This window comes from Penicillium verrucosum (assembly GCF_028828655.1).
Source record: "Penicillium verrucosum strain IBT 35672 chromosome Unknown utg000005l_segment0_segment0, whole genome shotgun sequence".
In the NCBI taxonomy this organism is placed as follows: domain Eukaryota; kingdom Fungi; phylum Ascomycota; class Eurotiomycetes; order Eurotiales; family Aspergillaceae; genus Penicillium; species Penicillium verrucosum.
The window spans coordinates 999,628-1,023,095 of record NW_026643214.1 but is presented as its reverse complement, the minus strand read 5'-3'; the positions used below and the strand labels follow the sequence as shown (position 1 = coordinate 1,023,095).

The window sequence follows — 23,468 nt, the reverse complement described above, 5'->3', positions numbered from 1 at the left end:
AGATTAGGATTTTCGTCGGGCTTTTGTATTTATTTCTTTTGATTTCGGAGTTTCGCGGCGAATTATAGGCGGAATGAGGACATCTGTATCTACGACAGTGCGAGATGCAGGAGACTGAGTCTACAATCTGTATATTCCCATGTTGGAGTAAATGCAATATTCCTCCCTACTGCATGTCTTATTGTGCAATTGTACGATCTTACCTAGTAATGTTGATGGTAGTCGTATTCAGCAAGTTACTAAGTTCAGCGGGGCTCCAGAGCTGTTCCACCTCGCGGGGCATCAGATCTGCGCTGTCCTTCAATCCAAATTTACCCAGCATACTCACTCAAGACATCGACAACTTGATACATTTATTGTCCTGTACAAATTATTTTGTGTGAATATTTTCTAGAATCAGCTTCCAACCTTGGAACCTCAAGGTTCTCGAACTATTACGTCATTGGAGAAGCCGAAGAATCACCTCAACACATCCAAGATGAGCACCGACAACAGGATCCTTCGCGTGGGAATAATCGGGTATGAAATCCCATTAGTTATCAAAGTCTGTACAATGATACTAATATTCCAACCAGATGTGGCGAAATCACCCAAGTCGCCCACATCCCAACTCTCGGTTTCCTCTCAGATTACTTCCAAGTCACCTACCTATGTGATGTCTCCGACAATGCGCTCTCACACTGTGCCAAAAAGGTCATTGGGGGTACTCCAAAGACCACCCGCAAGGCAGAGGATCTCTGCGCTTCCCCTGACGTGGACATCGTAATGATAGCCAACAGCGACGCCTTCCACGTCCCGCACGCCGTCCTAGGCCTGAAACACGACAAAGTCGTCTTCATCGAGAAACCCATGGCTCTCTCCCTGAAAGACGCAGACCAACTCATCGATCTGGAGAAGAAATCTTCCGGAAAGGTCATGGTGGGGTATATGCGGCGGTATGCGAGTGGGTTCATTGACGCGGTCAAGGAAATAGGAAGCTTTGATCAAGTGTGCTATGCACGTGTGCGCGATATCGTCGGCCCGAACTCTGATTTCGTTGGTCAGTCGGGTACGTTTCCTAAGGTCTTCTCGGATTACAGGGAGGAGGATGTGAAGGAATTGTCGAACAAGACAAATGAGTTCCTGGAACAGGCTTTGACGACGGAATTGGGAATTCCGGTTACGGCTGATGCTGCTGTTCAGTGGAGGAATTTGGGGAGTCTTGGATCGCATGATCTGAGTGCTATGAGAGAGGCTCTTGGTATGCCGACGGCTGTGCTTGGTGCTTCTTTGTGCTCTGTGAGAGGACCGCCGTTCTGGAGGTAAGTTGTGAATTCTGTATCTGTGGTTCTGGGCGAGATGTTGATTTTCTTGTTTTTGGTTCAGTGCCCTCTTCCAATATCCTTCTTTTGCTGTGTCTTATGAGTCGGGAATTGATGATGTCCCCCGTTTCGACGCATCGATTGAGGTCTTTGGTGGGAATAAGACTGTCAAGGTCTGCTTTGATTCGCCTTATGTCAAGGGGTTGCCTACCACTATGCACATTCGTGAGAAGCTAGAAGATGGTTCATTCCGGGAATCTGTGGTTCGGAAGACGTATGAGGATGCGTATACTTTGGAAATGAAGGAGCTTTATGCATTTGTTGTGGAGGGCAAGCCGGCCAAAACCACATCGGAAGATGCTAAGAAAGATCTTGAGATCTTCGGTATGATCATGAAGGCAGGTCTGGAAGGACAAGCTAGACTTAACAAGGTTGTTCGAAACTAGTTCGTTTTCGACTTTGACTCATGATGTGTATATACTTCTGGAAGGACCCATATAGCAAACAAAGTATCTGAATAAAAAAATAAAAAAGTCATCGCCCGGGGGCGATCCGGCAGCTTGAGATCAAACGGCACTCAAGCTGAGGATGGACGGGGATCCAAAGTAGCGGTGCCCCAACTTCCAACGACAACCGCTAGGCCAAATTCCCGTCCATCCATCCTTTCACATAGTCTAGTGCCATGTATCATATTAAGTGGAAAACGAGAACTGAGTTCAAAACTACAGTATCCACCCTTTATCCACCCTTTATCCATCACGATCATGAGTGATGTTTTCTATTTGACCGACTTTCCCCCAATGACCCTTCGGGCCATATTGTGTAGGAATACCACGCATCTATGTCATCCGAGATTGCGAATCTGAAAGTTTGGTTAGTATCTGTTCTAAAATACTAACTTCAAATTATTGGCAACTTACGCCATTCCTCCAGTGAGGTGCGGATCGGTATGGCAGTGAAAGAAGAAAACCTGCCTGGTTAACAGGAAATTCAAGAGGCTCTACATGGATCAATGCCTTACACCAGAACCATATTAGCTTCTTGATCCCCATACATGACAAGGTTGCTAACTAACGAGTGAGTTATAGTTCCTCCAGGAGATAAGATAAGGATGGTCATGTGACTAAAGTGGATCGTTGAGTTAATCGATGACCAATCGATGACCCGAGCCCTGGAGCTGTCGACGGGTGGTCAGCCCTATAGAGATACCTAAGTATCAAGTGGTCCTCTCCGGACCAGACAGTTGACCGCCTGATGTCTTCAACAGTAATCATCGACATACAATCACACGGTTCATTTCCAAAAACAACACCGAGCGAGTCAGACCTATGTCCCAGATAACACAGAGTTTTGGGCCCACAACCTACTGCAGAAGAAAATAGCTCATATGCAGGCAACGGTCGATGCGAATGTCATATATCCACCCACAACCTCCTACTATTCGAAATGAAATCCAGCAACTTCTACAGAGAAAGTATAGTGGCTCTAGAGCCACTTTCACTTCACTGACGAGCAAGTTTTACTCCAAATCATACCGGGAAATCCGCACAGGCAATTGATCGTGTTCTTACAGCAGAACTTTGTGAGGGCAATAGAGGCGGCAAATTGCCCGATGACAAGACCCACGTAGGTAGGCATTGGCGCCACGAGCTCTACAATAAACAAGTCTACCCTATAAAGATTCACCCAGCTATGACCTCTGTGCTCCCGCGGTTTGAGTACTTCCTATGTGTTATGTACTCCGGCGTCTTGCTCCGTTCAACAGTACTTCCGGTTTCTTATGTGCTCTCGTTTCTTGCTCCGTTCTAGCGATACCTCTTATGTCTTATGTGCTCCGGCGTCTTGCTCCGTTCCAGCGGCACCTCCGGTTTCTTATGTGCTCTCGTTTCTTGCTCCGTTCTAGCGATACCTCTTATGTCTTATGTGCTCCGGCGTCTTGCTCCGTTCCAGCGGCACCTCCAGTTTCTTATGTGCTCTGGTGTAGAACCTGCCTTTGTGGCAAAGACAGAGTTCAAAGAACCGGTAAGAAGATTGGTCTGAAAATTGGCATCTAACATAGCATCGATCTTGTTGACACCGCAACAATTCAACCAGTAGTGCTCCCCCTCGTAGGTAGCATGGCCAACAATTGAATGAGCATATTGATAGGACTGCAACTGACCCTACGGCTGACTATAAGGCTGCAACGGAGGCTGATTTCTTACTCTGAACGTCATAACACCTTCTTTAATTAGGGTGCTAATTTGATCTTTATCGAGAGCCGATGTAGAAATCAGGCTAGCTTTCAAATCAGGTGCTAGCCATGTGAAGGGTCAATGTGCTTATGCATTCATCCGAAATTAGATTCGTCATCCGAAGAATGATATCACTATAACCTTTTGTGTAGAACGTGTCACCTATTGCTATCGACACCGGTAGACCGGTGTGGCGTTATATGGTAGGTGGTGCCTAAATCGATTAACTATCTAGCGGGAGATATCACTATCACCTATTGGAAGTATGCCTTAGGTGGACACTAAATGAACTCCGTGCTCATTAAATAGAGCAAGGGTAAACAAATTGTTGTACCGAAGTATCAAATCTTTAGAGGTAGGTGGCCCCTACTAGGGGATAGGAAACCGGAGTATAAACCGCATTTGCACTACGTGGCTGCTAGGTCGGAATGATTCGACCATAGGTATCAACCTAGCCTAAAATTTGGCCTGGCTGTGGCACTAATACCTACTAAGGCTAGAAAGGGTGCTGTTGCGGCTGAAATGACTGCTACGCCTGGGGTTGTGGCTATGAAATAGCATTGGCAGAGGCGCTATCCTTTAAGAAGTAGTTCTTAGCAAAGTGATTACTAGTTAAGAGCATTGTGATATAGTTAGTTACCTAATTCTTCACTATGTTCTTATATTTCACTGTGGCTGTGCGGGCAAATATATATAGATCGATCCGTAAACCATATTCCGCCCACCAAAGAGAAATTAAAACTTGCTCTTGATGTTTTAGGAGAAGATAGAAACTTCCCTGCCTTGATTGAGAATACGATATATCAAATCCTATGCAATTCCCAAGAAGAAAAAAAGTGACCCTGTGATATTACGAATTTGGTCCATTACATAATCAGTTTCTCCGCATCCACGTGAGTCTCCACCAGAGACCCGATCCGATCCCGCAGTTCCCTCAACTTCCCGACAATTTTGGTTCTTTGATTTTGTTGTTTGTCGCATTATCCTCGGCAATAGTTTCGGAGTTCGCCCATGATGCCTTGAAGTGACAGGTGTTGGTGACTCGAATAATGCAGAATCGTGGCCGATTTGGACGAATGATGTCAACGGTACTCCTGCCATGTCCTCCGTCAACGATAACGCCCCCTCGCCGCTCCCGGTGGATGGGGTGAGCAAGCGCAAGCAAGGTAAGCGCTTGTGCAATACCCCCCTGTCTGCCTGATTGTCTGATCGTCGTGTAACTGTATTTGCGGTTTCTGTTTTGTTCTCGGTTATCGATTTATTTTTGCGCGATCGGACTTACTAACCGGTGACCCAAAAATCTCTTAGGCTCCGCAGCTTGTGTCCACTGTCACCGGCGTAAGGTTCGCTGCGATGCCCGTACTGTCGGGACACCTTGTACCAACTGTCGCGCCTCTGGAAAGGCCGACTGTCGCATACACGAAAAGAAAAAGCGTCTTGCAGTACGCTCAATCCTAGATCCTGTTCCGATCCGATCTCGGCCTCTACCCACATCCGATCCCACTTCAAATCCTGCTCTTGCAGCAGGGACACCATTACCACCAAGTTTTCCAACTTCATTCCAGAGCGGCCATGCTACACCGATATCTGGGGGCCTTCCGCAACATGGATTCCAGCAAGGCACGGGATCGGAGGCATTTGGCCGGCACGGCCCCGATATGACGCATGCCCACGAAGCACACACGGAGATGGAGCAACATCTCGTCAAATTGATAGATGAGGAGGAATCCGGCAGAAGAGAAATACAAAGAGGCGTGCGCGCCTTCTATGTCGGACATGAACATTCGAACATGTCATTCTTGTTCCGACAACAACGAGAACAAGATGACGATGTATACCATTTTGCGAGCAACGAAATCCCCCGTCGTCAAATGAAGACCGGTCATGATCAGCTTCTTATGGATGCTCTAACACTTCCAGAACCGGCTCTGGCAGATGAACTGGTCCAGGCTTATTTCACATTTGTCAATCCGGGATACCCCATCATCGACGAAGATTTATTCATGACACAATACCGCAACCGGGATCCTGCAGATCCTCCTCCAGTTCTACTTCTTCAAGCAATTTTGCTGGTTGGGGCACATGTTTCCCGCGGAAAGGTAGAGCGAGACGCTCTCAAAGAAATTTTCTTCCGCCGTACCAAGTATCTGTTTGACAATCGCATCGAGCGAAACCGTGACATTCTTGTTCAAGCGGCCCTTCTTTTGACATGGCATTCGGACAGCGCAGATGATGATGTTGCTGCAGATGCTCACTTCTGGGTTGGGGCCGCTGCACGTATCGCCACGGGGCTTGGAATGCACCGTAATCCCGTTTCCAGTAGCTTCGTGACTCGCGATAGGCGAATGTGGCGGAGAGTTTGGTTCATTTTGGTCCAATTTGACGTGTTGATCTCTCTGTCATATGGCCGACCCCAGGCGATGTAAGTCATCCTAAACGGCCAATTTGCAGCAAATACTAATCAAAGTTTCAATTCAGCAATCTGGACGATTCCGACGTGTCTCCTTTGACGCCCGCAGATTTTGAGAATTGTGGACCTCTTGTACAAGCAGACTACGTGATTCATTTTACCGAACTTTGTAGGATGATCTCATATCTCATTCGTGATCGATTTGGACTTCGGGCAAGTGAGGAACGGCGAAAGGCCGTTCTTCAAGAAGCAGACGGATCACTGGCAACCTGGTCTCTTAAACTTCCTGATAATCTTCGGCTTCGCGCATCTGATATGGATCCTTGGTCCGCCATGCTCCATTTGACCTATAACAACTTCCTCATTCTGTTGCACCGACCTCATCCCAGAGCCTCGGCCTATTCCGATGACTATGGCCCTCACGATGCAGAAATTTGCAGTGCAGCCGCCGGGGTTATAGCCTCAATCTTTGAGGAGCTTAGGATGCACGAGCGTTTGAAGTTCCTTTGGTACACTGGCGTCCATACCCTCTTCACGGCCATGATTCAGGTCCGGGTTGAACTCCGCTTCTCCAACCCAGTTCTTGCCATCAATGCCTTGCGTCGCTTCGATTCTGCCTCTTACTCGCTGCGCGAGTTGGCTCAATACTGGGTTCATGCTGGCACAATCCTGCGACTCTTCGAGGACTCCAAACGTCTGCAAGAAGATCTTCGGATGGCAACTACGGAACGAACCAAGCCGTTCAGCGACCCTCATCATGTGCACAAGATGCCCATTGCCTCTCCTGTTCCATCAATTACCATGCAAACCCCCGGACCACTCTCCTTCGGTGTGCCCACCCCCGAATCCACCCCTCTTCAACAAACGACCCTCTCACCACAGCCCAATGCTCAATTTAATAATTGGATTGCCCCTCTCAGGCTTAATGTTGGCCCGCTGGAAAGGAACGATCCTTTCTCAAGCAGCATGCAAGTCGATTCTATCGAGCCAGCTCGCGACTATCCAGACTGGCGACAGTTATTCGCCTTCGGCGATGTAGACTTACCTCCCCCTGTGGGAGTTGAAGGTCTGCCCGAGCTCGAAGATGAATGGCGGCAGATCTACTGGCAGGATGCCCCAATGGCAGATCTTATTCACGATGGAGGATGGATGCATAGCTAGCTTTGTCTTGCTAGTCTTGCTACCTCTGGTTGATGACTGTATAGAGCTGTCACATTTTCCATCGCCTGCTCTCCACATACCTTTTCTACTTTGACGACGAGATGAGCCATGCCAGGGCACACAGATACACGATACATCTTAGAGACCATGTCAGGTCACAGGCACCTACAGGCCCAGCCTATGATACCATGTCACAAATGATCACATACAATGATAGAGATATACCACGTCATATAATTGAAAATAGTGATATCGAATAAAATTAGTTGGGGCCTCTTTTTGTATCTTGAATGAATCACCTCGATCCCGCCTGTTGTATATGCATTTTCGCTAATCGCACCGCTCAATAAACCCGCTCACAATTCATCAGAAATCGAACCTAAGCTCACCCCATGCAGGAATAGAAAAATGAAAAACAAGACCTAGCCAAACACAAACCGCCGCCAATTATCCGCAAGCACCTGGAGACCATGGCGCAACTCCCATCCACGTAGCTGACAAACCTGTCGGGCCACATCTTCTAGCAACTCATCCATCTGGACACCCGCAACATGAAGATCACTTTCGATAAGAATGCGGTCCTCAGGCAAAGCCTTGATAACATCGCCAACCTTCTTCTCGGCAGTACCAGAGAAATTGATAACTTTCGAGAAAGAGAAATAAACATCCGACGGATTTGACCGATGCAAGAACTGACGAATAGGCTCAACAGAACCGGTATAAGAGTGCATGCAGATGCGAGGCGGGAAAGGCCGATGCGATTTCCCATTGAAGTCAGATGCTTTAGTGGACTGAGATCCATCCGGCGTCTTATCTCCATCATCATCGTCGTCATCATCGGATACAGCGCCTTCCGCATCCCGCTGCTTGTCTCTCTTCCGTCGCGATAACACGACCAGTTCATGTCCCGCCCATAGCTCCTTGAGCACCTCAAAGACTCCTCCATGGGCTTGCACGCTGTGCATCGAGACGGCACGGTTCATTTCTCCCGCTAGCTGTAGCTGCGCTTTCAGCACGGTGCGCTGGTGTTCCGGCTTGACGCGATAATTCGAGAGACGTCGGCCCTCACGTGAACCGGGTGTAAGCTGGTCATCTCTGTTATCGGTATCGGCTGGAGTCCATGGAATCGGGAGTCGGAATGACCTGTCCAAGCCTACTTCGCCAACTAGCGCATTCGGGAACTGTTGGAGTCGGTTCCGGGTTTCAGATATTAGTTCTGAGAGGGGCTTGGGAACAGGAAGTAAATCAATGAATGGCTGGTCGTCGGCTGCCGGTGGTGCTAGGACACTGGTGTAGTGGGCGGTCTTGTGCTCAGCTGGGTTTTGTGTTGCTGTTGGTTGTGCAGTGTCGTCCAAAATCTGGTGCGAGAACCACGGGTGCCAGCCGAAGCAGGGAACTACGCGGTCTGTTGTTGATTGGCTTTTCTTTGCCGAGAGTGAAATTGCTGTTTGTTGTACGAGATCTTGATCTTCCCCGCGTGTAGCCATGATTGTCAGTGTTGTCGCTTTCATCTGCAGGATGTCGGTCACTGAGGCCAATGTGTCGGTGGGGTGACAGTGGGCATCGTGGACACCAATGTCCCAAGGGAAGGGTTCGTCCTCTGGCATATTTGGGGGATATTCAATGGCAAATTAGAATAGGGTCCTCCTGGAGGTTTTGATATACAAAAGCTGAAAGTTCCCCGAAGTGATGTAATTGGTCGTTTTGTGCCTGGGGCATCCATCACATGCTTTCTCCGCAATTTGCTGTTTTGTGCTGTGACTGGGCGTTCTGTGACTGGGCGTTGTAAAACGCCGAAAGTCTTATAATCATGGACTTAACGGTGTTTTGATCCCTTGGGGATATAGACTGACTCCTCAATGTGGCCCTCCATATCAACGTTGCTCGCGCTGCCTATCCTGGGCCTCATCTCTATCCCACTAATTCTCTCAGCATGGGTTACAATCTCCGCTGCGCTCTTTGCACTGTTACTCAGACTATCAGTAGTCTGTATTGAACTAGTCTATGGATTGGTCATGCATTTTTTCTCAGTGCCAACCTCATCTACCTCATCATTATTGACATTCGCGGCCTCAGAACCTACAACCCCAGCTACCGGTAGATCAAGAAGGAACTCCAGCCAAACTACGACACATCCACGAAAGGCAAATGACCCTCTCAATTCCTGGGGCATTGGTACCAGCCTGGACGACCCCGCAAACCGAAAAAGGAACTCTTATGCACGGAGCATGATCGAGGCCCACAACTTATCTACCCAAACACCCGTCTACAGCCTACCTATAAGCGGCGATGAAAGACGAGACTTCGAAGGCGTAGGAGGCTGGCGCTCGTACCGGACATCCAAAACACGCAGCTCACACACTCCACACGAGAAAGCCACAAGCTCGACTTCGTCCTCTTCAACACATAGCACCGACGACATCGATCCAGACGCAGACATCGACGCAGACGAACGAGCCTGGCTTTCTCTAAACAACCGTCTCGAGCTCCCCTCGCAGCTCGTCCCACTATGCACAAGTGTCCACGCCGGAAGCACCCTTACCAGCCCCGAAAGCGCCGACTGGCGCAATAGCCGAAGCAATTTCCAATCACGGACAGGAGCAACGGGTTCACGGGACATCTACCCGGAGAAGCAAAAAGACGGGTCAAGACACCACCACCGTTCACTCACGACTTCCTCGCTGACGACCTCTGACCGATGCACGGGAACGGGGCTCTCCATAGCGCTGTCAACCAGGCCTGATAACGTAGCTGTTCATTCGAGGGAGTACGGCCAGTCGATGTTATCGTCGGCGGCACGATTCACGGCCCCGTTCATGACGCCGCAGCCGTACGCACGGCTGGATTCGAACTCGCTTTCTCAGTCGCGGGCTCTCCCCCGCGCTCTCAACACTAGCGGCGCACCGTTCACGAGCTCATATCTCTCCAGCTTTGGGGATGGGCTCGGACAGAGCTTTGGGAGCAATAGTAGTGGTGGGAGCTTTGCTAACGGAGGCGGCGGTGGGTACTTTTCTTTGAGGCGGCCTGGATCCTCTGGTAGCCATATTCTCTCTGGAAGAGTTAGCCCTAATACTAGTGGGTATACTACCCCGGCAGTTGGTCTGTCGACTGAAGAGCGTGACGCTTCCCCTGTGGGGCTTTCGCGGTTGATGGCGCATTATCCCACTAGCCCTAGGCATCGGAGACAAAGTATCTCTGGGCTGAATTCGAGGGGGCTGGCTGCTGGGGATCGAACTAGATGAAAGGTGTTGGTTCTCTTTTTTTTTTTTTTCTTTCCCCTTTGGAAGGCGCAAGAAGCACAAATGATAAAAAAAAAGGCCATGGAAGCTGTTTCTCCGACTGGCAACTGTGGTTGATTCTGTTCAAGTCTATCTAGTCAATATGTACCGTACAGAATTGTAGCCATGTGAAAGAGGGAGAGAGAGAGGTACATAAACACCAGGGGCAAAAAAAGAGAAAAAGCCACAATAAACGAGGGATGAAGGTATCCAATATCAACATCACACTCCAGCTCTAATTTTGATAGAACAATATACATGGCTAAGGGAAAGAAGCCATATCCACGTCATTACTGACGACTCCTCTCCCTCTGGTTGACCTGCTCCATCTCGGTGAGTACAATATCGTTGAACTCCTCCCAGCCATCGAGATACAAATGGTGGCCAGCTTTATTCACAACAACCACTCTAGAGGAACCTTCATCGGTACGCTGCTCCTCTGGAGTGGCCTTCTCTAGGACTTTGCGCTTTTCTTCTTCCAACTTAGCGACTGCTGCATGGCCACCTGAGACATCCATCCAGTCGTGGTCGCCATACATGAATACCACGGGAAGACCCTTCTCGCGCCGGGCGGGTGCCAAAGACTCAGATGAAGTAGCGGCAGTGGACGCGGGCGTACTCTCAGAGGGCGTGGATGAAGTGGTAGCGGCGGCAACTGGACGAGGGAGGCCGCTTGTGTTTTGGATCAGTTGTCTTCCGAGGCCCTGAACACGGTGGATCAGAGGACTGCGAGCGAAAGCACCGGGGGCAAGAATGTATGCTAGCGCGTACTCGCCGCTGCCGCGAAGACTGAAGATCGAGTATGAATAGTCGTGGAGTGCTTTAGCTTCCTCGGCTGGTAGGTGGGAGAAACGACGAGAAGTCCATCCAGACACGAGACGTGGCCCTAAAGGTCCAGCCCACCGCACCAGACTGAAGGGGGAGATATTAGCGTCCCACAGATACGCGAACCACTTGGGAAGAACCCGTCGTGGGGGTTGTGATGGAACGGAATCAGTCGGAAGTGGTTGGCGCCCAGTGATAAAGCTACCGTCGGCTGTCTTTGGCGGAATGGCAGACGAACTGATATCTCGCTCGTCTTGAGTAAGCTCGTTGGACAACGTTGATGCCGGAGGCTCGGCCACATCTGCAGTGACAGCGTAGGGGTCCTCCGGGATGCCGACTGGAGATGCTAGGATAAGCTTATTCAGGTGACCGGGGTATTTCAGCGCGTAGGCGACCGCCATGTACCCGCCGAGACTATGCCCAAGCAAGGTGAAGCGATCAATCTTTCGTTTGATGCGCCATTCCTCCAAGGCATCCACAAACCAAGCCTCAGCCTCCCTGATGGCTTCTTCTCTTTCTTTTGCCTTGATTTTGAATGAGGGTCGAGTACTCCGGCCCATGCCTAGCATGTCCAAGGCATGGAGTTGCCAGCCCTTCAACCGACTCAGCGGTTCGAAGTTTTTATAGAAGAACCCAAGTCCAGCGCCGTAGCCGTGGAGCATAACCAAATGCTGGTCTGCTTCCTCGCCGACCCTCTCCACCGAGAACTCATTGAGCGCGCGGTCTTTCCCGCTCAGCTCTACCATGCTGGAGCGCCATCGGCGAGGCCCGTAAGGGTCATCAAGGGAGTTAGTGGTGACTTCGCCCAGCTGATTAGGGTCTGCACTCTCAAGGCTGGTAGGGGTAGTGCCATCGGGGAGCTCTGTTGTTTGTCCAGTCTGGAGGTGGGTGGGGGGCTGGTGATGCAAGTAAGGCAGATAAGAGAGGACTTTGTGTTCGGCAGCAGCTGCAGGTATCCGGGCCCACTATATAAAGCGGATTGTCAGCGGAATTCGGAAATGGGGGCTCCTCGATTATAGCTTACCCATTGATTGAAGCCTTCACGGTATCCCAACGGGAAAAATGCGCGCGCCGCTGCCGCGCCAGTAGCAGCCTGAGTCGCATATGGATTTCCTGAGATCCTCTCGGGATTATTTTCAACTGGGGGTTGATGACGTCCATGAACATCCTCGTGGGACGAGTTCAATGATTCTGACGCCATTGAAGACAGTCGTCGCCTCCGAGGGAGGGTGGCAAATACGACTGAGCGAAGTTTAGCCTGACGTAGAGGGACTGAAAATGGAAAGGCAAGTCGTGAAGCTATGCCTGCGGTTCGTAAGTTGGTAAGATAAAGGGTTTCTGCTAGCAAAAGTTGAACGGTGGCGCTCATGGGCGTATAAGAAGGGAGCACGGAGACAATTCGGTCACTCCGCTTAACCCCGGTAGGTATAACATGCGCGGATAGAAGAATTGTAATATCCGATGGAAGAGAGCCGGTAAAACTAGAAATATGATGGTTGCAATATCCCAATGGTCAAAATAGAATTATTTGTAAGAAAAGAAGTCAACTGGGCAGATGATGTCGATCCAACTTTCGCTTCCTCCTTTGAACTTCCCGCCTTTCTCCCTCTCTTCGTCACATGCGATGATACCAATGACATTCGCTCTGGGCCGGATCGGCCAAGTTTTGATTTGACTTTTTAACTGACGAGCTTTACTTTTCATTTTCTATTCTCATCTTGGGATTCTTTTAGCATGGCTTCGCCTTTAGACCAGGTGGTCAAGGGTGCCCCAACACCGGATGCCCGCGCCTCAACAACCCCAGAGCCATTGAACTCCTCACGGTCATCTCAAGCCCCTCGTTCAGATCCCTCTCCTCAACGTCCCTCGACCCCAGACCCGCTAGCACACCTTCCCTCCTCCCCACCCCAGATCTACCTCAACCTTTTAATACTCGAAACCTCGCTGCGAGCCCAATATCTGGCCCTGCGCGAGCGTCGCCGCCAGAACACGTTCTTCCTACTTCTACTAGCCGCTTGGCTTGCGCATTTTGCATATGCCCTTTTCCTTCGCCCACGTGAAGATGGCCGCGGGGTCGGCGGCTCTGTCTACTGGGTGGTGGAGATGGCGGAGAAAGTCGCCCTACTTGGTGGGGTGGTAACCGCACTGCTCATCTGGGGTACAGGGCAATGGGAACGAGGGATCAGATGGCCTCGGCGCTGGCTCGCTGTCTCCAATCGCGGCCTGCGCGTGATGAACACCAAGATCATCATCATTCGCGGTCCCTTCTGGCAGGAACTACTGTCCTACATCTCATTCCTATACCCATTCTCCGCCCCGTTCTTACCCTCCCCCAATGGAAACTACCATTTCGTGGAGCAGAGCCCCTCCGATAAATGCGCTGGTGGTAGTCGGCAGCACTATCAACAGTACTACAATGGCACTGACACCGAGTCCGGCCTGGTAGAAGAAGACCTCAGCCCAGGGGGCGACTACATCCGCCTCCTCCTGCTACCCAAGTCCTTCTCCCCAGAATTCCGCGAAAACTGGGACGATTACCGCACAGACTTCTGGGAAAAGGAAAACGAGCGTCGCGCCCAGCTCCGCCTGAAACTACGCGAGCGCGAGCACCACCTCGCCCAAACCGAAGGAAGTTGGCTCAACCGACTCGGGTTCGGCTGGCGCGCCTCACAGCGCCGCCGCCTCGTAGCAGGAACTCTGCACCGCCCAATGGAGCCGGAATTCAAACACCGTCTAACCCACAGCCACCACCCCTCCATCACAAAACTCAACCAGGAGCAACGCGGCCCCTCCTCCCGCCGCAATACCCGCTCCGAGTCCCATTCCCGTACCTCATCCCGCAGCACCACCCCCGTCGACACAAGCTTCGAAGACCGTCCCCCTTCTCGCTCTTCCACTTCCAGCCGGCCCCGTCGCGGAAGCACCGCGTCTGGACAGGACGGGAGCCCGCAGCAGCGGAAACGGAAAGGCTCGACGCTTCGGAGGGGTCTGTCGCCTCTCACGCAGGCGCAGATTCGGGAGGGTGTACGTACGCCGTCTTTCTCGTCTGATGACTCTGTATTGCCTATGAGTATGGTTGAGAAAGATAAAGAGGAGGCTATACCGAACTCTGTTCCGGAATTGTAATACTGCGCTGGCACCTTAGCACGAAATGTTGTTCATGCTTATGCTGTTCATATCTCTATACCCTGTTTTTTTGGTCTCTTGTCATGTTTGCCAGGCAATTGTTCTCAGAGCGCTGTCTTTGGAAACTTACATTAGCTATGTATGCATATCCCTTACAGCGCGGTGTCGTTAGTTCTATAGATAAGCCCGAGTGCCTCGCCTATGTATGCTGGTGTGTTGGATCTGATTCCTTTTGGAAAACTCCCACTTTACTGCAGTCAAATAAACGAATAACTGCAAATCAGATCACACTATAATTGCAGGTGAGCTAAGCGTAGGACTACCATTCAGGTCTTGATATAAGTCAAGGATCGAGTATTCATTCATATTTCTCGTATTGAGTTCACTAATATGCCCTCACAATCCCACTCCATACGCCAAACACAAGCACAAACAAAAACATGCGATGATATCAATCCCAATGCAATGACAAGAAAATTAGACCCGGTACACATCTTCCTCGTCCTCGAGGTACATTAGGATATTATCGTCGTTCATGACCCGCAAGGCCTGGATAGCCTCGGGGCGGGGGAAGACCTGCGAAGCGCCAAGCTTGGGCGACTCCCGGATAGCAGTATTGACGGCATTGATCAAGTCATCAATCTTGCATGTATCACTGTCCTTGAACACAGTCTTGCCCATGAGCGGGCCAAGAGTCTGTCGGAATACTGCCATGCGGGCAGGGGTGATCGGGATGTCTGTGGAAGTGGACTGCGAGTCTGTCTGAGACTCGATGAGCTGTGAGGCCGGCTGTGAGGATGCCATTGACATCTGGGAGTCGGTTTGTGTTTGGGTGCGGGCTGCCTGGCTCGAACGTAGGCGTTGAGCGCGAGGGCTAGCTGTGTATAGGCTATCTGGGTCTTCGTCCTCGTCGGGGACTGGAATACTAGACTGCGTTGCGGTACCGCGAGTGCGTGCTGTGCCTGTGCGTCTACCCGGTGTGGCGGTTGATGTGTTGCGGGTGGTGGTGTCATCATCGGAGTTGTCGTCGAGTTCGGCATCGCTGTCGTCGTCGGAGGAATCATCGAAGGTGGTCACCTTGCGTCTCTTCCGGCGCTCGTCTTCGACCACTTCCTTGAACATGGCGAAGCGCAGGATAGCCTCGGCATGTTTGGCATCCTTCTCGTCTACTCGGTTGGACAGACGGGCCTTGGCGTGTGCAGTGGACAAACGAATCAACGTCTCTAGGGTACGGGGGGTGATGGGCGATGTACGACGCTTGTTGCCGGTGAGTTCATCATTTCGCAGAGCAGAGTATGTGGCGATGACGTGGTCGGCAGCACCCTTGGTCAAGACGGGCATGATTCGCTTCTTGGCGTATTGGATGTACTTCTTGATGAAGGGAATACTGATAATTTCCACATTCTTGCCGCGGCGGCGACCAGCATTAGCAGCATCTACCATACCACCGTGGAGCATAACATTAAACTTCTCGAAAACCTCACTTGGCGCGTTGGCATCTTGACGGTCTTCACCACCCACGCCCAATGTTTGATTGAGCTGTTCCCGAACGGGCGCACCCTCTTCAGTGCCAGGCTGGCGATAACGGTGCATGCGTAGAACGTGCTCTGAGATTATTCGGTCATGGGAATCCTCAATATCATCGGTCACGACAAATAGCAAATCGAAACGAGAAAGCAAGGAGTCGGGGAGAGCAATGTTCTTATGCGGGTCCTTGTGGGGATCATATTGGCCATAAATAGGGTTTGCTGCTGCAAGAACACTGCAGCGAGCGTTCAAGCTTGTGTGGATACCGGCTTTTGCGATTGTGACAGTCTGCTGTTCCATGACTTCGTGAATGGCAACACGATCGACATCACTCATCTTGTCGAATTCATCAATACACACCACACCACGGTCACCGAGGACCATAGCACCAGCCTCCAATCGACGTTCGCCGGTTTCTTTGTCGGAGGTAACGGCAGCAGTCAAACCGACACCGGACGAACCTCGACCGGTAGTAGCGATTGCCAATGGCGCGGTATTCAGCACGAAACGAAGAAGCTGGGACTTCGCAGTCGAGGGATCACCAACCATAAGGATGTTGATATCACCACGAAGATGGGTTCCGTTGTCCAAGTTCTTCTCCATTCCACCAAGGAGCATCAGAAGGATGGCTTTCTTGATGTAGTCATGTCCGTGGATACTGGGGGCCAGAGACTTGGACAACAAGTCAAATACGTTTCTCTTCTTGGCAATCTGATTGATGTTTCGAATGTCGGTATCCGTAAGCACGGCCTCCGCAATACCTCCACCGCTCTTTGAAGACAACTGGATAATGTTGTTCGCCATGACGACGGTGCGGAACGTCGACGAGCCACTTCCTCCATTACCGAGGGTGCGGTAGATACCAACCAACTGGATTCTGTCGCCAGGCTTGGCAGTGTCGACCAGGTCGTCGTCCAGAATTACATCGACACTTCGGGGCAACTGTCCTGCCGGGGCACGTTCGGGCATTTCTTGGATGGAAATCGACTGGTGGTCAAGATATGTTGAGTAACCATATTCGGTGATAAGCTAGAAAATCTATATTAGTCTCAAGAGAATTTGGTAAGAATTGTTGGGCTGGACTCACAGGGTTCTTCTCATCGTCCTCTTGAGGATAAACGTTCAAACTGGTTGCACCGCTGGCGCCCATAGTTTGATCACGATATTTTCTAGCAACAAACCGATCCTTCCTCTCGACGTAGTGAACACTCTGGACGACCTTGGGGCGTACCAGGGAGCATTTTGTCACAATTCCCTCGAGCGAGACCATATGGTTCAATTGTTCTGAGCCCAATGTGCGCGGATTGCAAGAGAATTCTCCAAATGCGCCAACATAAGCGCAGTAGTAGTTCTATCGATATCGTTAGACATTCAATGTCTGCAAAGAACCATCCGAAACCGAATACACACCGCTTCATCTGAAGTTTCTCTAAGTGGTCGACCGGGTAGGGTTTTGACAACCGCCTTCAACGCAGTGTCAAAGGCTTGTGAATAATCGAATGGCGAAGAGAGCAGCCTACAACCATTAGTCGGTGAACCCAATTGCACTTGTTATAGAGGTGTAATTTACCCATCGGCAAGCTCCCGGTTGTGTGCTCTGATTTCATCGATGCTGACCTGTCCAAAATTATCAGCACCACCTCCAGACAGGGAATTTCGCAGATCCACGTACCGTCAATCGTCGCGCACCCCTATTCAGCATAACCACAATATCCGCTCGGTAACTGTTCCAGTCTGTTAGATGTATATTATGGCACATTCATCTTCGAAGTCGACGAACCTGCGTGCCCGTGCATCATCTGAAAAAAAGATCTTTATTAGTTCAAGGGAGCATAACACAAAACACAATGGACTTACTAGGGTCAAGAAATTCAGTTGCGGAACGCACACGATCTTGCGCGGCCTCATCACGTAGTTGTAACCCGTCCATGATGTGTGATGCAATATAGTGTTGGTGGGAAGGAGGGAGTCGAGGGGGGCCGATTGGGATTTCCCGATTTGCTAAAGTGGAACGCGTGAAGTTGCACGCGAGGAAGGCGCGTCCCACGGGCTACCACGGGTACCACGTGCCGTGCTGACTCAGCGAATAAATTTTCAAAAAGCTATATAAACCCCCATCCCCCCCGATCTTTTTCTTCTTCTTCAAGCGACTCTACGTGCGTTCTCCTCCCCCCAACAGTTGGAAACCTTCTAGGATTTTCACACTGGACTTTGGCATTTTGAACTTGTTCACTGACTTTTTTTCCTCTACAGTTCAAAGAATCACTTTAGAGTAGACGTCCCCTTTCTAAACTCTTTAAAAGAGCCACAGAATCTCCACCCTTGCTGATGACTACATGTCCTCGATGCCCTAAAGTGAAACCTTTTTACTCCCGCCTCGACTGTCACGCGTGCTGTTCGCAGTGTCTGTGTTTCGGTCTAGGGAGTGGTGATGATCTTGACCTGGTCTCGATGTCTGACTTCGGTCGGTCGGTCCTGGTGGGTGTCGAGGAGGTCTGAAAGGTCCTCTTCCATTCTGGTTGATGGTATGGAGCGCTGTATGGGATGTTCATCCTGTTTACTATTTATCCACAATGAAAAAGATTTTCAATTTAACCTTATCCATAAGATGTTCTCTTAACTTAATCCTATGTTGCGTTTTATGTATACACTATCTTAGGCTTGTAGGTGTGAAAGATACCATTTTCACATGTATATTAATCTTTTTTCGGCCTAATAACCAGTTATGGCATTCTCTACTTCATCCTCACCTGTTCAGTGTGCAGTGACTGGACATGGGTAAGTTTCTTCACCCTTAACCCCACATCCCTATGATTATATAATATTATTCTGCCAGCCAAAAAAAAAAAAAGCATATACTATAACTATCCTTAAAAATGATTAGTTACATGTAATGAAGGCATTCGGTTTTAAGGTCTAGGGACGAAGAATCACCACTTTGTTCTCGAAAAAAAAAAAAACCATCAGCTTTACGTGCTATTTTAGTGATCCCATTCGTAGTTACTACGAGTTTCAGGTAGGCGGTATAAAAATATGTTGGCGGTGAGCTAGGTCTACTGACTGTACGGAGTACCATCGCAACGACGAAGTAGTTAATCCTACTACGTACATGTAAATTCAAGATTATAAGAAAACTTAATTGCTTATGTATGTGGTCTCTTCCTTGGCGTTACATTTAATATACTACGATATCTCTTTGAAACTAGAAAATGGAAGAAAAATAAGGGCCAAACAGTACATGGACTTGAATATATATAACCAGCGAAGTCTAATGGAAGTTGAGAAAATCAATGTATTTATTGTACAACACTAAATGTTAAAACAAGGATATATATACAAGCTAAAATTACAAGATCACTATACATACATGGAGTATACTGCTTAACGGTTGTTGCTCGGTTCTTCCCTGGGCGTTGTCCAGGGTCCCTTGTACTTTTTTCGCTCGGCGGCCCGTTGGGAGGGTGACCGTCCGGGTTTCACATGCAGCCCAGAATCGACCTTGAAGAGAAGGTGCGTTGGAGTCTCGAGCTTCCACTTGCGATGATGCTTGTCGAACAGTTGCCGCTCGGGGGTCTGCCTCGTGATGTCGGGATGTTGCAGCCTCTTCAAACGTCGCTTGTAGGCCTCAGCGCGCGGGATATCGTTGGAACTGAGCGCCTGATGGATGACCTTTTTGTAATGGCTGACTTGGAGCTTCCAGCGCCTTGTCACTGCAAGTTGTTCGTCAAGTGAGGCCTGTAGGTCAACTTGGTCTTCGCGAGGAAGAATGCTTGCTAAAGAGCCCAATAATTCATTTTCTTTACTGTGGAGTGAGCCAGTACGACTCAACACGAGAGGCTCCTCAGTCGCTCCCTCAAAGCTCCGTTCACGCATGTCGCCACTAGAGCCAAGAGCACCAGTGCGCGAGGAGAACAAGTGGGCCTGGCGTGGGCGCATCTTGCCTTTTTCTGCCTTGCCGCGAAGGATTGTACCCTGATGTTTATCAGGCACGTATGGCATCGCAGCGAGGGTATCGACAGTCCGTGGCGCAATTTTGTAGAGATTCGCCAGATGCTCATTCCCCTCCATAATACTTGTTTGCCGGAGCCGTTGCAGTGTGCTGGCGAGTTGCACCATGGTGGGGTAATGGGGGTGCATGTAATCGGGCTCGATTTTGCGCCAATGTTTTCGCGCCAACTTTCCCATCATTCTCCGAGGTTTGGTGATACCCGAGCGACCTTCGAGATGAAGGATTGTTACGGGGGCATTGAGTGGTCTCACGCCATACCCTTTGAGAAACCACGACCAACCAGGGAAACGATCAATGAACTTCTCCTCGAAGAATCGAAATGCCTCCACATTGTCGGGATAATTTTCAGATGTCGCAAGCATTCGAACGTAAGTTGACCAGTTGAAGCCAGTCAATGCAAAGCCTGCTGCCTGAACTTCGGCCACAACTTGATGCATTCTCTCAAACATGCCTCGGCGGGCCAACGACTCCAGGTAAATCGAGAGTGGAAAATCCAGGATGAAGCGTTGGGCTGGAATGATTTTGGGCTTATCTGCTTGAGTGGTGGGCATTGAAAGCATTGACGGGAGAGGCGACTCTGGTGCTGGCATGGTTGGCATCGGCGACTGCGAAGACAAGATTTTGTCAAGGTCACAGGTACCCGCTGTCTTGCTTACATTTGCCATAATAATGTTCCAGCACTCGTCCACTTTCTCGTCATTCCGGGTTCCAAAATAGGCATTCATAACGGCTTTGATGAAGTCAATCGGCAAGGATTCCAATTCATCGCCGTCCGATGATCCCGCAGTTCGTCTGGATCGCATGTAATGGTTGAAGGCTTGGAGTGCCTTATCGGCGCCACCTTGGATTCCGTATGCCTCGATCAGCCGTTGATAGTGCGTGTCATTGAAAGACTCAACAGCAAAGCCCTCTAGCGGTTTAGATAGTGAACTGTTGACTGGAACGGGATCGGCATCGAATCGTGCGATTGATTCAGCAAGTGTCCTTTCTGCGTTCTCGAGGACAATATCTTCAACAGGAGTCTGAAGATCTTTTGCACTTTCCACGTCTCTCTCAATCTGCATTCTCAGGTTCAACAGGCTTGGCTCCATCCCAACTCGACCGAAGCGTGCTTGCATTTCGCGGGAGATGACATGCACCATATCGCGGTTCCGCTGCTTCACATATCCAAGCAAGAGAATGGAAAAATGGTGCTCTGTGGCTTCCAAGCCAAGTTCATGCATCTTCCTGAGAGTAGTTCGCGCACGATCCACTTGATTAGCATAGACATAAGCAAGCATAATAGCCGCGTAAGTCATGGCATCCGGTTTCAAGCCTAGCCGTCCCATGCGGTCAAGGACGCGCCGGAAGGAAAACTTCGATACCCTGAATGCATATCGCATTAGAAGAAAATTCCACATTCGCAAGGGAGACCCCCCCACCGCTAAATCCCAGCTTCTTGCGATAAGCTCTTCTGCATGACCAAATTGTCCATTCTTGCAGTACGCCTGAACAGCCGTATCTAGCATTGGCCTCGTGATTTGTACTCGACTCTTCTGCGCCTCTTTGAGTAATTGACGGATGGCTTCGATGTCGCCTCGCTGGGCGAAAATCCCCATCAGTGTGCCCAATGTGAACGAGTTGGGAGGTACATGGTTTTCTCGCATTTCAGAGAAGGCGGAAATAGCACCTGGGAGATCCCTGGCAGCAGCGTGCGCCAGAAGCAGTATATTCCAGCAAACTGTGTTCAGCGGGAGACCAAATTCTGAAGGAATTCGATCGAATTGCCGCCGTGTCTCGCGCACATCACCTAGCCGTGCGTGAACGACAAGAAGGGGGGTCACCGACCTTTGGGACTTCGGGTTGCCATGATCTGCAAGGAGCCTGTCGAACCATTTTTGGACAGCTCGTACATCCCCAATTTTGGAAAAAGCAACCATTGCGACATTGTATGAGCGCATGCTTATTCGTTTATGTTCATCAAAGAGCGCCTCTTCGTCCAAGAAGTATGGCAAGCTGTTGGTCATTTTGAATGTCAACAAGCGTTCAATGATGGAACGAATAATCAGATCTGAGTATGGCCTTGCATTCGGAAATTCTTCGCGCAATTGGCGATAAAAAATGATGCACTTGACAAATTCCGACCTCTGCTGTGATTCTAGGTAGAGATTTATCAAGTGAAAATAGTGACTGGGATGCACAAAACCAAAAGGACGGTAATTGCGCAACAGTGAAAGCACAGTCGGTAATGGTGTGAGCTTGACAATGTCGTGAGACTCGAAAAATCGTTGAAATATACGGGAAGTAAAGTCTTTGCCCCCATCAGTAAGATACTGGGTATCGGCTGAGGTTGATAAGTGCGTTTTTAAATCAAGGAGATGCCTGGCAAGGGAATAGCCAGGAAAGCGAAATCGATTAAACATGCATAGCAAAGATTGCAATGGCGGTCGCTCGTTTTCAGGAAATCTCAATAGGAGCCCCCAGAATGAGGCAATTGAGTCCCACTGTCTGGATTCCACCATGTGCATCAGACACAGCGAGATGATCTCTCGAGCAAATGGCATGGAAATGGCTCGCCGACCGATAGCGCCCAAATTGGACGGTTTTCGCTTCGGCAATGAAAGAACCCGTGATCTGATAATGTTCTTGAAGTCTAACTCGGTGAGATGTTCGGGTGAAATTCTTTTGAAGATTAACCATGCTAGTGTTTGCTGCAGCTCTCCGGATGATTTACTCATATAAGCACAGAGCGCAGAATCGAGTTCCGACGGCCATCCGGCTGCGACGTACATCACCCAAGCTTTATCAAAATCGCTGCCATTCTTCTGAAGGAAAGCTCGGAGGGCTTCGATCGCTTCTCTGTCCTTATCGAGCGATTCTGGATTCTGAGGCCCTTGGACAGGCTTGGATGCAGCTTTGCGGGCGAATGAAGTCTTTGCGGTAGCTTGTTGAGGACTTGAAATGGAAGTATAAGATCTTGAAAAGCCCAGGTTTGGTCTCCTCCGAAATCCAGTCCTGTTCTGAGAGCGAGGTAGACGAGAAGCTACCAAAGTTTGAGCATGCCCAGGATATAGGAATTCGAGCGACGGCCCTATCCAATCGCTTGACTCTCTGCTTTCGTGTTGACTGCCAAGAACGGGGGACGATCGTTGGCCTGACGCCTGCAGAAGTGCGATAAACCACTGAGGAGCATCCGCTCCAGCGCCATTGTGCTTCCAGAAATGACTAGACAGGCAGTTTCTTTTTCGGATGACACCATTGGAATCTTGAAGGAAACGCCGTCCCGCGTTCTCGAGGCAGCCTGTTGCACGTTCGAGCATCACCCTCGATCGTAGTTTCAAGCCGTAGGGTGCTGCTATGATTCCGCGGGGTGTATTGTGTTCGGTTCAGAAGTTCTGTCTATAATCCTCGTGTTAGAAAACTGGCCGGGCTTTGAATATGACAAGCAATTGGGCAAGTTGTCCTTGATGGTGCCATTCGTACCAAGGAAGGAAAACCAGACTCCTCGAATTGTGCACCACAATGTCGCTCACACACAGGTCCCGGACATGAATTGCCAATCAAGGTCCAAGCACCTTGATTTGAACAAAAAAGGCAATGAGGTTCCATGAGCTTGGA

At 49.9% G+C, this 23,468-nt stretch overlaps 8 protein-coding genes across 8 annotated transcripts; 4 read left to right on the top strand and 4 right to left on the bottom strand.

The window, feature by feature from the left end:
- Positions 1–478: 478 nt before the first annotated feature.
- On the top strand, positions 479–1,747 carry N7516_011237 (Gfo/Idh/MocA family protein; the record flags this gene model as incomplete). The annotated part of the gene is made up of 3 exons (XM_057223955.1): positions 479–519; positions 576–1,301; positions 1,366–1,747. The coding sequence occupies 3 exons, from the start codon at positions 479–481 to the stop codon at positions 1,745–1,747; spliced, it is 1,149 nt and encodes a 382-aa protein (XP_057069095.1).
- Positions 1,748–4,634: 2,887 nt separating this feature from the next.
- N7516_011236 (uncharacterized protein) lies at positions 4,635–7,106 on the top strand (the record flags this gene model as incomplete). The annotated part of the gene is made up of 3 exons (XM_057223954.1): positions 4,635–4,701; positions 4,844–5,957; positions 6,014–7,106. 3 exons carry the CDS (start codon positions 4,635–4,637, stop codon positions 7,104–7,106), a joined length of 2,274 nt encoding a protein of 757 aa, XP_057069094.1.
- A 422-nt stretch (positions 7,107–7,528) lies between these two features.
- Positions 7,529–8,713, bottom strand: N7516_011235 (TatD family hydrolase; the record flags this gene model as incomplete). Its single annotated transcript, XM_057223953.1, has 1 exon — positions 7,529–8,713. One exon carries the CDS (start codon positions 8,711–8,713, stop codon positions 7,529–7,531), a length of 1,185 nt encoding a protein of 394 aa, XP_057069093.1.
- Positions 8,714–8,965: 252 nt separating this feature from the next.
- On the top strand, positions 8,966–10,348 carry N7516_011234 (uncharacterized protein; the record flags this gene model as incomplete). The annotated part of the gene is made up of 1 exon (XM_057223952.1): positions 8,966–10,348. One exon carries the CDS (start codon positions 8,966–8,968, stop codon positions 10,346–10,348), a length of 1,383 nt encoding a protein of 460 aa, XP_057069092.1.
- A 326-nt stretch (positions 10,349–10,674) lies between these two features.
- Positions 10,675–12,578, bottom strand: N7516_011233 (putative alpha/beta hydrolase; the record flags this gene model as incomplete). Its single annotated transcript, XM_057223951.1, has 2 exons — positions 10,675–12,174; positions 12,234–12,578. 2 exons carry the CDS (start codon positions 12,576–12,578, stop codon positions 10,675–10,677), a joined length of 1,845 nt encoding a protein of 614 aa, XP_057069091.1.
- Positions 12,579–12,943: 365 nt separating this feature from the next.
- Positions 12,944–14,335, top strand: N7516_011232 (Spo7-like protein; the record flags this gene model as incomplete). The annotated part of the gene is made up of 1 exon (XM_057223950.1): positions 12,944–14,335. The coding sequence occupies one exon, from the start codon at positions 12,944–12,946 to the stop codon at positions 14,333–14,335; it is 1,392 nt and encodes a 463-aa protein (XP_057069090.1).
- A 477-nt stretch (positions 14,336–14,812) lies between these two features.
- On the bottom strand, positions 14,813–17,792 carry N7516_011231 (MCM DNA helicase complex subunit MCM3; the record flags this gene model as incomplete). The annotated part of the gene is made up of 7 exons (XM_057223949.1): positions 14,813–16,891; positions 16,950–17,213; positions 17,273–17,378; positions 17,433–17,479; positions 17,535–17,586; positions 17,643–17,661; positions 17,720–17,792. The coding sequence occupies 7 exons, from the start codon at positions 17,790–17,792 to the stop codon at positions 14,813–14,815; spliced, it is 2,640 nt and encodes an 879-aa protein (XP_057069089.1).
- A 1,451-nt stretch (positions 17,793–19,243) lies between these two features.
- N7516_011230 (putative translation regulator (Cya5)) lies at positions 19,244–23,170 on the bottom strand (the record flags this gene model as incomplete). The annotated part of the gene is made up of 1 exon (XM_057223948.1): positions 19,244–23,170. One exon carries the CDS (start codon positions 23,168–23,170, stop codon positions 19,244–19,246), a length of 3,927 nt encoding a protein of 1,308 aa, XP_057069088.1.
- Between the last annotated feature and the right edge of the window lie 298 nt (positions 23,171–23,468).